We start from the raw sequence: 14308 nt of genomic DNA on the forward strand, positions 1-14308 counted from the left end.
GAGGAGTGATGATGGTGGAGCTTGTCTTTGTCTGATAAGTCGCAAAGTACCGCTGAAAGTTTGACCAAACGATGTCCTCGAAAATCAGGTTCTACCTCTCTTTCGCCGGAGCTACCTGCATTTGGTTCAACGAAACCAAAGGAGTGGCGGGGAGAGCTTCGTGACACGGTGATTGATACGAGCTACCTGAGTATTGACCACTTGGACCGGTCCGGGTGTTGGTGTTCTCCGCAAATTTCGAGGGTGCTTCATTGGCCACCACGCCCTTGAGATGGACCGTTTCAGGAAGGTCCATGCGAGTAGTCCTCCGTACTATCCACTGATGTGCGGAGACTGATGTACCATACAAAGCAATGGGTTATATAAGGATCAGATCATAAGACCAGGTAAAGGATCGTCTCTGGATATCACTTGCGAAATACTATTATATCATCACAAGAAGTCAATCTATAGTCATCACTTCGACAGCTTCAACACAATACCAGCTGCCCATCATGAATATAGATTCAGAATCAATACCAGGCTATCACATCATCAAGGAAGACGAGAGTGACTACACGTCAGGTCCACAGCCTACGAGATCATGTCATCCTTTAGGTATGGCATCGACCCTCTTGATTCCCTTTAATTTGCACTAACCCTGTCAAGATCAACTATCAATCCACGAGATTCCTCGTGCTGCCCGTCTGGTCCGTGAATATGTGCATCCTAAGCAGATCAAATTCAACTCCATCACTCTCAGAGAACCAAAGAAGCAAGAATACAAGGCCTGGCAAAATGGCAAAGGCCCTAAACCACCCCGCCGGGCCTTTGTCACCATCTTGGAACTTCCTACAGCCAAGACAAGCGAGGTCCTCGTAAATCTCAACACCAGTCAGGTGGAGGAGATCAAAGCGATCAACGATGTCATGCCGACGCTGACTCTTGAGGACCTGGATATCTGTGAGCGTGTTTGCCGTGCAGATGCTGGTGTTATCGAGGCCTGCCGCGAGATCGGTATCACCGACATGTCCAAGGTTTTCATTGATGCTTGGGCAATCGGTATTGACGAGCGATGGGGTTTCGAGACCCGTCTGCAACAAGGTTTGGCCTACTACCGTGATTCGGAGTTTGACAATCAGTACGCAAAACCCCTCGACTTTTCGGTGGTCGTTGACACGGAACGAGAAAAAGTCTTGAGTGTGGACATCCGTCGCGTCAATGGACAGCGGGTTCCTATGCCCACTGAAAGCCACAACTACCTGCCCGAGTTCATCAGTGATCACTATAATCACGACCTCCTCAAACCCATTGAAATAACCCAGCCCAAAGGCGTGTCCTTTTCAATGCGGGGCAATGAGATTTCTTGGGCAGGATTCAGCATGCACATTGGCTTTAACTTTCGTGAGGGCATTGTTCTCTCGGATGTCAGAGTCTTTGATCAAATCCAGAATCGGGAACGAAAATTGTTCAACAGAATCTCCGTGGTTGAGATGGTTGTCCCGTACGGCTGCCCTGATGGCCCACACCACAAGAAGCACGCTTTTGACGTCGGCGAGTATGGTACCGGTCTCATGACCAACCCTCTCACACTTGGTTGTGACTGCAAAGGCGCAATCCATTACTTGGACGCTATAGTCAGTACCGGCAAGGGTGAGGCTGCAGTCATCAAGAACGCCATCTGTATCCACGAAGAAGACAACGGCTTATTATTCAAGCACACCGACTACCGAGACGGAAAAGTCGTCTCAGCTCGTGACCGCAAGCTCATCATTTCTCAAATCATCACCGCTGCTAACTACGAGTATTGTTTCTACCACATTTTCTCTCTCGATGGCACCTACAAACTCGAAATGAAGCTGACGGGAATGCTGAATACCTACGTTCTACATGACAGCGAGACTGCCGCACCATATGGCACTGAAGTCGCTAAGCGCGTGACGGCCCACAATCACCAACACATATTCTCTTTAAGAATTGATCCAGAAATCGACGGGTCCAACAACACTGTGGTGCAATCGGACGCTGTGGCCTCTGAAGAACCGGTCGGTAGTGCTGGCAACAAGTACGGTAACGGATTCTATTCCAAGAAGACCCCACTGAAGACGAGCGCACAAGCTGGCGTAAATTACTGCCACGAAACCTCGCGAACCTGGGACATCATCAACCCGAACGTGCAGCACCCCTCCGCAAAGAAACCCGTGGGCTACAAGATAGTATCTCGTGAATCACCTCCTCTCCTCGCCAAGCCGGGCTCCGTGGTCTACAAGCGGGCGGGCTTCGCACGCAAAACGCTCTGGGTCACGCCGTACAAGGACTACGAACTGTTCCCGGCGGGCGACTACGTGTGCCAATCGACGGGCGAGGACGGACACCCACAGAACGGGACGATGGTGGACTGGGCGGCGCGCGATGAAAACATCGAAAACACCGACCTCGTCTGCTACCTGCAGTTCGGCCTGACGCACTTCCCGCGCGCCGAGGACTTCCCCATCATGCCCGGCGAGGCCATCAGCATCATGCTGCGCGCCTCCAACTTCTTCGACCGCAATCCCGCCCTCTGGGTCCCTCCCTCCGAGCTCAAGGGCAATTCCTGCGACACCTCGTCGCGCTACGCCGTGTTCCCCAAGGTCGCCAAGGCCATTGATGATGCGAAGTGCTGTGGTGGCGCTGGAGCGTCGTCGAAATTGTAGGAGGAGGTGTCCTACTATTGTCTTGGGCCAGAGTTGGAAGTTGGTTAATCTATGTCGATACGAGAGGGCGCATGGCCTACGAAGAGGCTACCCCATTGTCTTGAACTTACATTGCATGCAGCATGATTGTGGAGTAGGGGAAACCCGCTGATATGATATCCCTGATAGTACTTACTATGTAGTCAACAAGTATGTAAAAATTGGATCAAAGAATGAATGGATTTGCATGAGCATTACTCTTGTTCTACTCTTGCTTTTTTTTCCCCGTAACGAAGTGATGGGCATGTGAGTAGTCGTACTGAAAACTCGTCATAGTCAGGGCGAGGAGATGAACAGTGTCCCGGGGCAGTCTTGGTTCAAGGACTAAAAAGGCTACAGTGAGATTAAGGGAATGACATTTGATCTGTATTTTACCGTTTACTAGAGATGGGCTGGATTGGTTCCGAAATTCAGGTTGCAGTATTGAGTATGTCTATGAGTGACCAAAGGCGCTGCTATGGTTGAGCCATACAGGCATTAAATCTCTGGAAAACCGAGTCTTGCTGATCAAATTCTGCCCTTGAACTTTGCCGCCTTTTTTGCATGAAAAACGCCGGCGCCATGCACGTTCCTGTCAAGAGCTTATTTCCTTGCTGTGGTGGAAGAAAATAAAAGGCCCTCCATGTCGCTAACATACAATCGTAATTCTCGTGTCCAGATCATCAGATGAATCCTTCCATGCGTGGAAGATATATCTGGTCCCTTAAGCGGTTTCGGATGAGTCTGGCCATTGATCAGCAACTTTCGACTTAAATAGTAGTCTCTGGACGAAACTCACCTTCTGAGCCCAGGTCTTCCTTGGTTGGCGGGAAGAAGGAAGGGATATGCCGAGCGTATGCTTCAACATCTTTGTCTAGAAAGTTGCAGAAGATGACCTTGTCCAGGGAGTCGCCTTCAGGCTCTGACAAAAACTGTTGGACTTCGTCCGTGGCCGCGCGAGCAGCAGCGAGGCTCGGGTAGCCATAGACACCGGTTGAGATGGCAGGAAAGGCAATCGACTTTAGGTTGTGCTCGACTGCGAGCTCAAGTGCTTTGCGGTAACATGATCGAAGGCGAGGCTCTGACTTTGCCTGGCTGTCGAAAATGGGACCGACAGCGTGAGCGATCTTCTTGGAAGGCAAATCGTAAGCATCAGTGATTTTGGCACCTCCAGTAGGACACCCATCTAGTGTTCTACATTCCTTCAGGAGCTTTGGACCTGCCGCTCGGTGAATCGCCCCATCGACACCACCTCCTCCAAGAAGACTGCGGTTTGCCGCATTGACAATTACGTCCACCTCAAGGATGGTAATGTCTTCTTGGATGGTGCAGACTTTGTCGTTGAGTTTTTGATTTGGAGTTGAAACCACCGGATTGGCTATGGCACGCAGCTCTTTAGATCGATAAAGTTGACTGATGGTTGGGATATCCTTTGCGGCAACGATATCGGAAGACATTTTGCGGATGAAGAGACGCGACAGCATACAAGGAGTTTGTTTGAGTTATTGTCGCAAGATAAAGAGGAGAGAGTTTGGAAAGCAAGATGGAATTATGAAGAGTTTCATGGAAATGGTCGATCTCTGAAAGAGAAGAATGAAGAATATGTGAAGTGACCATGACTTCCAAGGGTCTGTCACACTGCCTCGCCGGGACTGTCTCAGGCCCTGAAAGACACGGCGGTGCGGGGAAGGACCACGTGCCGATAACGATAACGATAACGATAACGATCCCTCTCGGAGAGCCTGTGACTCCACAGGGATCTCTATATTTAACCTGGGTGTGGAATACAAGGAGAAAACAAGTCGTAGGACTTCTTATAATTTAAGATCTTGAATTATTGATTGTTTGATCTGTTCATTTTGAAGAAACCTATTGTATATTGATGCTTTACCACTCAGACAATGAGCGCACTCGTACGTCCTGCAGTTGAGTCGGACTTAACTCAGATTAGGGATATCTTTGAACACTATGTACTCAACACCGTCGTTACGTTCCTGACCCAGAAACCATCACTTGAGTTCATGAAAACTCGATACAAAGACTCGGCCTCTCGTCAGCTACCGTATCTTGTCGCTGTGGACCCATCCCAGAATGAAAAGGTGGTGGGATATGCTTGTGCCTCTGCATTTCGAGGATACCTGCTTGCATATGGCCATACTGTCGAGATAACTCTGATATGCCATCCTCAATACACGGGGCGGGGCATTGGAAGTCTTTTGATCTCAGAGCTTATCGCAAGGCTGAAAGAAACAACGCATCTGGCCAAAGAAGTGGAGTACGAAGCCAACCAGATCGAATTCCCTGTCAAGAAAGTGTTGGCAGTAATGGCAGTAGACGAGAGTGCAGCGGACCAAGGTCTAGCTTTGCGTGACTGGTATAAGAGATGGGGATTTGAACAAGTTGGGAGATTGAAAGGAGTAGGTTCCAAGAAGGGACGAATGTAAGTTGGTCTTGATGGTAGTTCTCGGAACTTCCTTACTCACTGCTCTTACAGAATCGACACGATCTATCTCGAATTGCATCTGCAGTGAAAGTGATGATGGCAATCATAGTCTGAAGGTCATTGCGTGTGGCCGAGAACCATGCAAGGCTGAGCTCCTGTGGCGTAAGCTAGTCTGCTCTAGATTATGGTTGTAGCCACAAGGCTGTGGCTGTGTCAAGTCATCCAATTTCCTGTCACGAGCTTGGGTTGAATGTAGTTCCATCGATGGCGAGCGATTCAGTGAGAGTTAAATCCTCAAGTCCAAAACGCGTATCTAGTTACATGTCATTGTTGTCAACATTGGGATATTGATGACCCAAACTATGTGAAATAACAATCAGGATAGTGTTGGGGAAGGCAGAAGAGTTGGAAGTTTGCCCGTGGCAGCCTGGCGGTCTTGGCAAGTTTGTCTCCCACTTCCAAGGTCAACGAAGTAGCTTAGGTACTTAGGTACAGTCACTACTTCTTCCATGTGACTCATCTCAACGCGTTCATTAATGCTGCCTGTGAATTTTACAAACTGTTTCCATGTTCTAGTCTCAATTCTCGTGTCGCACGGCAGACGGCAGCTATCCGTTTCTGCCTGATAGGACACTAGAGACGCCATTCACCTCATTGGGCGGCTGGAGCGAGGCTGAGCAGCTCCCTATCTTGCCTTTCCAACCAGCAACCACCGCATTCACTCCCGACTACTACGACTTGTCTTTGTTTCCAAACACCCACAAGTTTGATCTGAATGTAAGCTTTTTCCAAGGTGGAGGCTGAAGTGCAGTGGCCCAAACACTTTCACTGTCGTCGCTTGAACCTCGCATCCCCTTCCCCTTGATTGGTCAACCCACACCCCGCCATCCCCAAAACGGCAAGCGGGTTCTGCCTTGTGCTGCCTAGAGCACATTGGACATATCCCCATTGACCCTTGAGGAACTACATAAACCACCTCTTCTTCTCACTTATCCTCTTCCTACCTGTCAATCCTTTGCAACACCTTCTTATCCCCTTTTTCTTTTGACTTGTCATCCGCGATCGATATCGCTTGCTCAAATCGAAATACCTTCGCGCTCCCAAGAATAACGCACCATCTCTTCATTCTCATCACAGTTTTTGGCACAATGTTCGGTACAAGTCGCCCACAGCACTTCTGTGGCTGTTGGTACGCAATCAAGGCCTCGAACAACTGGAACGTGGAAAGAAAATATCTCCCACAAGTCCAGCTTTCATCGTCAACAACCATTCTTGCCACCACCTCAAGAACAACATTGAGACAGACCTTTATCAATGATGGCTCCACAAAACTTGAACAAGTCCAGTACACATTCCCTCTATATGATGGCGTCAGTGTCGTTGGTTTTACCTGCACGATAGGCTCCAAGACCATCGTTGGTGTGGTAAAGGAGAAACAACAAGCTCGCGTCGATTATCAAGAAGCAATTTCCCGTGGTGAGACCGCTGGACTCCTCGAACAACTCCCAGAAGCCTCAGATGTCTTTACAACTTCGATAGGCAATGTGCCAGCCAATGAGAAGATTTCGGTGGAAATCATCTACCTCGGAGAGCTGAAGCACGACGCCGAAACAGACGGATCACGCTTCACCATCCCAACCGCAATAGCACCACGCTATGGACCCATGACAAGAGACTCGGCCCAAGTTCTTTCTGGTACTCTTGACACCAAAACTGGAATCTCCATCTCTGTCGATGTTACCCTCGAGGAAGGTTCGATTGTCCGCGGTCTACAATCTTCCAGTCATCCAATTGCTGTCACCATGGGACGTACTTCAACGATGGACGAAGACAGTTTCAGCAATAACCATGCCTCTGCCACGTTGACTCTAGGCACTACCGAGCTTGACAAAGATTTTGTCATCGTCGTTCTCGCAAAGGGCGCTGATACTCCTCGAGCACTGCTCGAAACACACCCCACTATTCCAAACCAACGTGCCCTCATGGCAACCTTGGTCCCCAAGTTCAACATCCCAAGCATATCTCCTGAGATTGTCTTTGTCATCGACAGAAGTGGCAGCATGGGCGGAAAAATCGACCTTGTGGTTGCCGCTATGAAGATATTCTTGAAGTCTCTCCCAGTCGGAGTTAAATTCAATATCTGTTCCTTCGGTTCCCATCACTCTTTCCTTTTCAAGAAGAGCAAGACTTATGATCAATCAAGCTTGAAAGATGCACTAAAACACCTCGAATCTTTCGCTGCCAACTATGGAGGCACGGAGATGCTTGCCCCTGTAAAGGAGACAGTCAAGAACCGCTTCAACGACTTGCCACTTGAGGTCATGCTCCTTACTGATGGCGAAATTTGGAACCAAGAAGAGCTCTTCAAGTTCGTCAATACCACCACCAATGCCCGTTTCTTCACTCTTGGCATTGGTAGTGGTGCATCTTCTGCGCTTGTTGAAGGCATTGCTCGCGCCGGCAATGGCTTCGCTCAGTTTGTGGGTGAAAATGAGAAGATGGATAAGCGAGTCGTCCGTATGTTGAAAGGTGCGTTGACACCTCATGTGACAGACTACAAGCTCGAGGTCGTCTACGAACCAAAAGAAGCTTTTTCGACAGATGATGATTTTGAGATCATCGAATCTGAAATGCCAGTCAAATCTCAATCTCCTGCCATTTCTACTCCACGAGCAAAGAGCCCAGAAAAGAAAACCATCTCACTCTTCGACACTAATGCCACTGAACAGCCCACTAACCCACCAGCCGGTCGGTATGATAACCTCCCAGATATTCCAGTGCCCAAAGTTCTACAAGCACCAGATCAAATTCCAGCATTGTTCCCCTTCAATCGAACCACTGTTTATCTTGTCCTGAGTGCCGAGGCATCACACCGAGTCCCCAATTCTGTCATCCTCCGTGGAACCAGTGAGCATGGCCCACTTGAATTGGAAATTCCTGTTCAAGATATTGGAGCTGGTGAGACGATTCATCAACTTGCAGCAAAGAAGGCTGTACACGAATTGGAACAAGGTCGAGGGTGGATCACAAAGGCACGCAGCCCGCCCGATGACAAACTCCTGAAATCAGCACACGAAGGTAAATGGGATCTTATCGTCGAACGTGAGGCTGTGAGATTGGGTGTACAGTTTCAAGTTGGTGGCAAGTGGTGCTCCTTTGTCGCTGTGGAGGAGACTTCCGCAGACAAGAGTGGCAACCCGCCTGATTACTCAGAGAAGGAATTGAAAGAATCCATTGTCGACCAAAGTTCGACTCAGATTCGTAAGTCAACCCTGTCGTCCTCCCTCGTCGGTGCAGCCGTGACAACGGATCGTCGCCATGTGTCTTCGTCTCGCCAATCTCAAGGCGGCAACTTTGGTCTTGTGTGCCACGTCAATGCACCAGCTAGAACAATTTCCACCAGTGGGGCTGGTTTATTTGGTTCTTCCTTGAATACTACAGCGCCATCTACCGGAGGTCTTTTCGGCGGCTTCGGTCCCGGTCCGTCAAATCAGGCACCATCCACGGGAAGTGTATTCGGTGGCTTTGGTTTCAGCACCACGAATCGGGCACCATCCACAGGAGGTCTATTTGGAGATGTCAGCAATCCTAGCTCCAATAGCAGTACCTCCAAACAGGGCGTTGGTTTGTTCGGTTCCAGCACTGCGAATTCGAGCTCCTCCACAGGTAGCCTCTTCGGCAGTAGTGATCATCGTACTATTTTCGGGAGCACCCCCTTCCATAAGAGCAGTGGAACTTTTGGCTCAGGAGTCGGAAACAACAGACCATCAGCTCCTCAGAGCGGTTTCGGATTGTCCCACGGTAATCTCAAGCTCACTCAACGCGACCTGGAGCGTCTTAATATCATAGAGCCCCCAGACAGCGCACTTCTCGAAGCCTATTCCACCGAAATGAACCAAGCTGCCTGTATGCCTTTACCCTCAGAAGACTCAGACATGGACACAGACCTGGAAGCCTCTCCTGGAACGGACCTTGCACGTGACACATCGTTGGCAGAAGAAATCCAAGCTGACCAGTCTCCTGATACAGCGTTCCGCGGACAAAATGCGTTGAATCTAACCTCAAACCCTGACAAGGCGATGCGATCTATCGCGCTGGGCGCAGCTGTGGACATGAAACGACGCGCTCATCCAAAACCCGCCGGTGCAGACTCGACACTTTCTCGCTCGAATATGGCAGCAACACAACAACGCTCCAGAATGGCTCCTTCTGCTGCCGCACCCTCTGCTGCACCCTCTACCGGAGGCTCCAACCAAACATTGCAAGATTACCAGATGGGCTTGATGATGCTCGAGCAACAGAACAAGAACCGTCTATACATGTCTCGTTCTGCTGCTCCCGGCTCTGCCGCACCTGCCCCATCCTTCGGAGCTGCTGCTCCCCCACCGCCACCCGCACAAGCAGTACCATCCCCAATGGTGAACATGGACTTTGACAGTTTCGCGCGAACACCTTCAGAAACAGCTGCACCGGCACGCAAAGGATTCGGCGCCTCCGCCTTCAGTGCGTTTAGCGAGAAGAAAACCAAATTCTTCGGCGGAGGTGGTAGTAAAGCGAAGAAGGGAAGTCCACCCTCAGCAGAACGCGGCGGATCCCCTAACTACAGCCCCTCGAGCGATGCAGCAGAGTTTGACGAAGAAACTTCTGACCCAGCAGTGGAAGCGGCCCTCTCCGCACCCAGCGATAAGATGCACGCCCTGATCGGCCTACAGTCATTCGACGGCTCGTGGAGCAGCGCTTCATCAAAGCCTTTCTACCGCCTCATCGGCATCGATGGCTCCAGCGGTAGTGTCTCAGCACTTTCCACCGACGGAGACGTCAACATGACAGCCCTGGCGATCGCGTGGTTGAAGAAACACGTCCCTGCCGAAGAAGACGTCTGGGAGATGGTCGTGGAAAAGGCACTCGGCTGGCTGGAGGCGAAGGTCGGAAAGGACGAGGCCGCGAAGATTCTGAAAGCGGCGGAAAATGTTGTTTGAATTGTTTCTTCATGACTGGACGGGACAAACCTGTGGTATGGGCTGACTATGGGTTGGTCATAATAATTTCCACCCACAGAGCAACAGATTTGTCAGAGTAGGCGGCATGGAATGGCATGGCATGGGATCGGCGAGGATTCGAAACGCAGAAAAGGCGCAAGGTTAGTTGGAAATTCGAAAGATCGAAGAAAAAAATGTGTGATTATGAATGACGACTGATGATGGACGATGATGGCTCATATGAAGCTTGGGAGGAGACTTATGGAGCGATCGAAACCCATGATCAGCGACAGTAGATAGTCACTCTAGATAGCAATCAAAACTAATTGCCCAATCAATACTGTTTCTTGTATCAACAACCAAATTTATCTGTATCAATACTTGTGCATTGTGGATAACATACAGATGAATTAATAATGTATTCGCTTAAGGTGAATAGCCCCTATAATACAGTATCTCCCTGTGGCTCAAGCCACTCCATATATATCATCGCTCGTAATGCTGTCATTCCCATCGACCAAACACGTCCCTTTACATGATATGATAAGCTTGTACAAAATGCCAATGTATGTAGTCGTGCTGCAGTCTCCAGACCAAAATGATAAAAGCAATCGCCAGAGCAGACAGGCTAGTTATCAAATCTGACCTCGCCTTCCTCTCCCAGCTCTTCCTCCTCCCTCTGGACAACACGTTCGATCTCACTTGCAACGCTGAGAACCCAGTGGTCTCTTTCGGCGCGACTTCGACATTTGAACACCATTCCACGACCAGGAACGCCCAATTGTCGAACACGCCTCAGTCGAGCTCGCTTCCCACCCTTTGACTTTCCTTCGTCACCCGAATTATCCGCCTTGGCTGCTGTTTTGAACCAGCCCTTTCGTTTGTTCATCCACACAACAAAGCAGGTCATTACGTCAATATCGGCACTGGTCCATCCATCTTCGAGATATACGCGAGGCAGGCTTGCCATTCCCGGATGATTTGCATCAAATGTCTTGTTTTGATACAACAGATCATCCTCGACAATCAGGCCACTGTAAACATAGCAGTCCTTGAGATCTACCACTTGTTGCTTTTCTTGATGGATATGGCGAACCTGCTGACCCGTTCTCTTCCTTGCTGTTGCTTGATATATGAGCAACTGTCCCCCACTCAGAATGACTTGGGAACGATGGAAGGTTGATCTCCTGCGTGTTTTGAGATACAATGACCCGGACATATTGATACTTCGGCAGCTGCTGATTCCACACATATTGTAGAGTTCAGGACTGGCCTGACTTCGACTAACCTCCCACTTCTTGGCAAATTGACCAATGACAGCCTCCATCTCTTCGTCAACATTGAGCTGTGCCAGATTTGAATGCCGAACTGCTTTAAATGTATCCATTTCTGCCTTGATCCGAAGTTTCCAATATTTGACCAGCTTTCTAAGTCGATGAATCCACTCATCACGAGTCTGCCTTGAAAATGCTTGCAGGCGAATGACCAGTTCGTTGTCAAGAACAATTTCAAAGACTCTCTCATCGTCAATTCCTTTGGTTGTTCCGTCTTCTGCTCGAGTGTCGTCCACATCTTCATGGAAATCCACGTCTGAGTCCGAACCAACATCGAGGGTGTCATCTGCTTCCGAAGCACCCCATTTCATCTTACGAATCTTTTTGACATAGCATAAGTTGATGAACCCGTCGGAGTCAGTTATGTTAGCCACATTGCGTCTGGCCTCTTCCACAGCTTCACGATCATGGCTCCTAAGCGACTGTTGATTGCCCGATGCCAACCAAGATATGTTTCCACCACGTAACTTGAATGGCTCGACGTCAAACATTAGTGGCGTCTTCTCTGCGATCTCATGAGCAGAGGGAATATTATTTCCTCCTCCGATCGTGGTAAGTCGTGGTGGATGGGGTGGTGTGGCTTTCGCAGGCCGGTTGAATACCAAAAATTGATCGTGAGCGGAGAAGTAAAGCCTCTTGAAGAAGGCTTTTCCAAACCGTTGTTGGACGCCTTTCTGAGAAGTCAGTCGAATGAGAAATCCTTCAATCGGCGGTGGCTCATCATGTTGTTTTCCCTTTTTACCATGAGCTGTAGTTGGATAGTGTTGCTTTGGTCGTAGTTCGAGATCATGGGACTTTTGCATAGCCATTGATCCATACATCTTGTCCTCATTTGCTCCATAAACCCATTCTAAACGATCATACCTTTTCCAAGCAAGGCCCATTTTAGCGGTCTCAGTCCATGTTTTGAGAACGCTCGACCACTCAGGATCTCCCTCAAGCATCTCAATACATTGTGAGATAATCTTACTTGCGACAGCTTGTTCAGCAGCGACCGTCCTGGCAATAGCAGTTTCTTCGGTCTCTGCATCTTCTCCAGCACGCTCAATAGCCTCGAAAGGCTTTTCCAGTTTTAATACGACATCGAGGTCGGGGACGTTGACCTGCAGAGTCGCAGGCCGCTGCCATCCCAGGGCATCCCGTAGAAAGGTATACCATTCCACTGAGTGAGCGGTTGAAGTGGCCCTCATGACAAATATTCTAGTCCCTTTCTTGTATGGATGCCAGATGACAACGGTTTTGTCCAGTGAAGAGTATAAGTTGACCCTGGTGGTTTTCGGATCCAACCTGATCTCATGAGAGGGTTTCTTCTTACTAGATTCGTTGTCGATTTCAGGAATAACCCTCGTCTTGTAAAGCTGTAATCTGAAGTCATGGGTGTCTTCCTTTTTGCTCTTCCTTGCAACAAGCATGAACTCGCGCCACTTCTCCAAGACCTTTGTTTCAAGCTTGATGCTCTCATTTTCGTCAAAATCCTCAGGGACTTGTTGCATCGTTATGTCGATCCTTGTGAGCATTCTCTCCATCTTGACGATGGTACCCTCTCTCAGGGTATCACGACGTAATCTTTTGTTGACAACACGATCTCTTGCTCTTCCGGCTTTGTTGGTTATTCGATGCTTTCCCTGATGGACGCCTTCCGAAACTTTGAACCTGACACCTGTGTTTGTACGTCCAAGCTGATAAGACCTATCATCGTTGATGGGTTTGGGGTCATGGGTGCGAAGAGATCTCAAGGCATTTTGATTCTCTCGCGTGTTGATCAAGAGGCTAGTCCTAGAATTCGCATCCGTGTCTTCCTGAGTAAGAGCTGAAGGTTGTAGAGACGCTCGGTTAGAAGGTCCCTGCTCGTCATTGGTACCTTGCCTCGGGCTCTGGTCAGGAGTCTGTATATGAATACCGGGTGATTCAATTTCACTTGGTCCCTCGAGATCCTCTTGCGCAGTTGTGAAAGACTGTGGCTCGGATTTGGGATCTCTTTTAGGCTTCCCACTTGTAGCCTTTGCTCTATCATGGGTTGGAATTGGTTTTGGAGTGGGACTGCGTTCGACAGCTGGCTGATCTTGTCCAGGATCTCCTCCTTCGAGGGTCCCAAGTTCAGCGGTTGCCACAGGGGCTAGATTGGTTGTCTCAATCACTTCGTCTTCATCATCCTCCTCATCCTCTGTACCTCCGTCAGTGGTAGAACCACTAGTTGAGTTTTGATCAAACACATCCTCTGGTTGGGGAAAGCTGAAGCTCATTCTAGCAGCTGTGGAGGGCCCACCCAAACCGGTCAAGGTTCTATGATGTGGTCCGCTAGAGGCCGCTGCATCGAAGGTGGCTCTCTTGGAAGAGTAAGTGCTAAGCTCCAGCCTTTTCTTGTACCATGATTTTCGGTTACTGTTCAACCAACCCTCGGGAATTGGCCCGATGAAGAAGCGATGCGAGGTTACGTGCAAATGTTCGGGTGAAGCATGCTTAAGTCGATTGGCAGTATATGAGTCAGGGTCAAGTGGCTGGAACTCAGTAGGGTTTGTCTGACTAGGTACAGGCATCACCCTGTCAGTGCTCGTTGCCATTGTGAAAGGAGGAGATTTTGATGGTGTTATAACGAAGGTTCAGGTCTAGCCATTGCGGAGAATATACAATCAACTAGGGTCGTCGAATGGTTGGAGATAGAATTATATTAGAAGCGGTGTATAATGTAGTAGGCATTAAGTATTAGGCATCTGTTGGAGGCTGCGGTTGCAAGTAAACGCGTCGTCAATCCAATGGAACCTGCAGGGCAAGAACGATGAACTCGAGCACGGCGAAATTGGCAGTAAACTGACGTCATGGGCTAAGCGACCAGATCGTGCCTTCTGGGGAGGAATCGACCTT

At 49.3% G+C, this 14308-nt stretch overlaps 5 protein-coding genes across 5 annotated transcripts; 3 read left to right on the forward strand and 2 right to left on the reverse strand.

Annotated features, from left to right (window-relative positions):
• Nucleotides 1-494: 494 nt before the first annotated feature.
• On the forward strand, nucleotides 495-2672 carry LTR84_002272 (uncharacterized protein; the record flags this gene model as incomplete). Its single annotated transcript, XM_064845886.1, has 2 exons — nucleotides 495-564; nucleotides 649-2672. The coding sequence occupies 2 exons, from the start codon at nucleotides 495-497 to the stop codon at nucleotides 2670-2672; spliced, it is 2094 nt and encodes a 697-aa protein (XP_064706740.1).
• Nucleotides 2673-3414: 742 nt separating this feature from the next.
• On the reverse strand, nucleotides 3415-4147 carry LTR84_002273 (uncharacterized protein; the record flags this gene model as incomplete). Its single annotated transcript, XM_064845887.1, has 2 exons — nucleotides 3415-3434; nucleotides 3490-4147. The coding sequence occupies 2 exons, from the start codon at nucleotides 4145-4147 to the stop codon at nucleotides 3415-3417; spliced, it is 678 nt and encodes a 225-aa protein (XP_064706741.1).
• A 444-nt stretch (nucleotides 4148-4591) lies between these two features.
• On the forward strand, nucleotides 4592-5221 carry LTR84_002274 (uncharacterized protein; the record flags this gene model as incomplete). The annotated part of the gene is made up of 2 exons (XM_064845888.1): nucleotides 4592-5130; nucleotides 5185-5221. The coding sequence occupies 2 exons, from the start codon at nucleotides 4592-4594 to the stop codon at nucleotides 5219-5221; spliced, it is 576 nt and encodes a 191-aa protein (XP_064706742.1).
• Nucleotides 5222-6281: 1060 nt separating this feature from the next.
• Nucleotides 6282-10112, forward strand: LTR84_002275 (uncharacterized protein; the record flags this gene model as incomplete). Its single annotated transcript, XM_064845889.1, has 1 exon — nucleotides 6282-10112. One exon carries the CDS (start codon nucleotides 6282-6284, stop codon nucleotides 10110-10112), a length of 3831 nt encoding a protein of 1276 aa, XP_064706743.1.
• A 628-nt stretch (nucleotides 10113-10740) lies between these two features.
• On the reverse strand, nucleotides 10741-14007 carry LTR84_002276 (uncharacterized protein; the record flags this gene model as incomplete). The annotated part of the gene is made up of 1 exon (XM_064845890.1): nucleotides 10741-14007. One exon carries the CDS (start codon nucleotides 14005-14007, stop codon nucleotides 10741-10743), a length of 3267 nt encoding a protein of 1088 aa, XP_064706744.1.
• Nucleotides 14008-14308: the final 301 nt, after the last annotated feature.

This window comes from Exophiala bonariae (assembly GCF_035927105.1).
Source record: "Exophiala bonariae strain CCFEE 5792 chromosome Unknown scaffold_12, whole genome shotgun sequence".
NCBI lineage: Eukaryota > Fungi > Ascomycota > Eurotiomycetes > Chaetothyriales > Herpotrichiellaceae > Exophiala > Exophiala bonariae.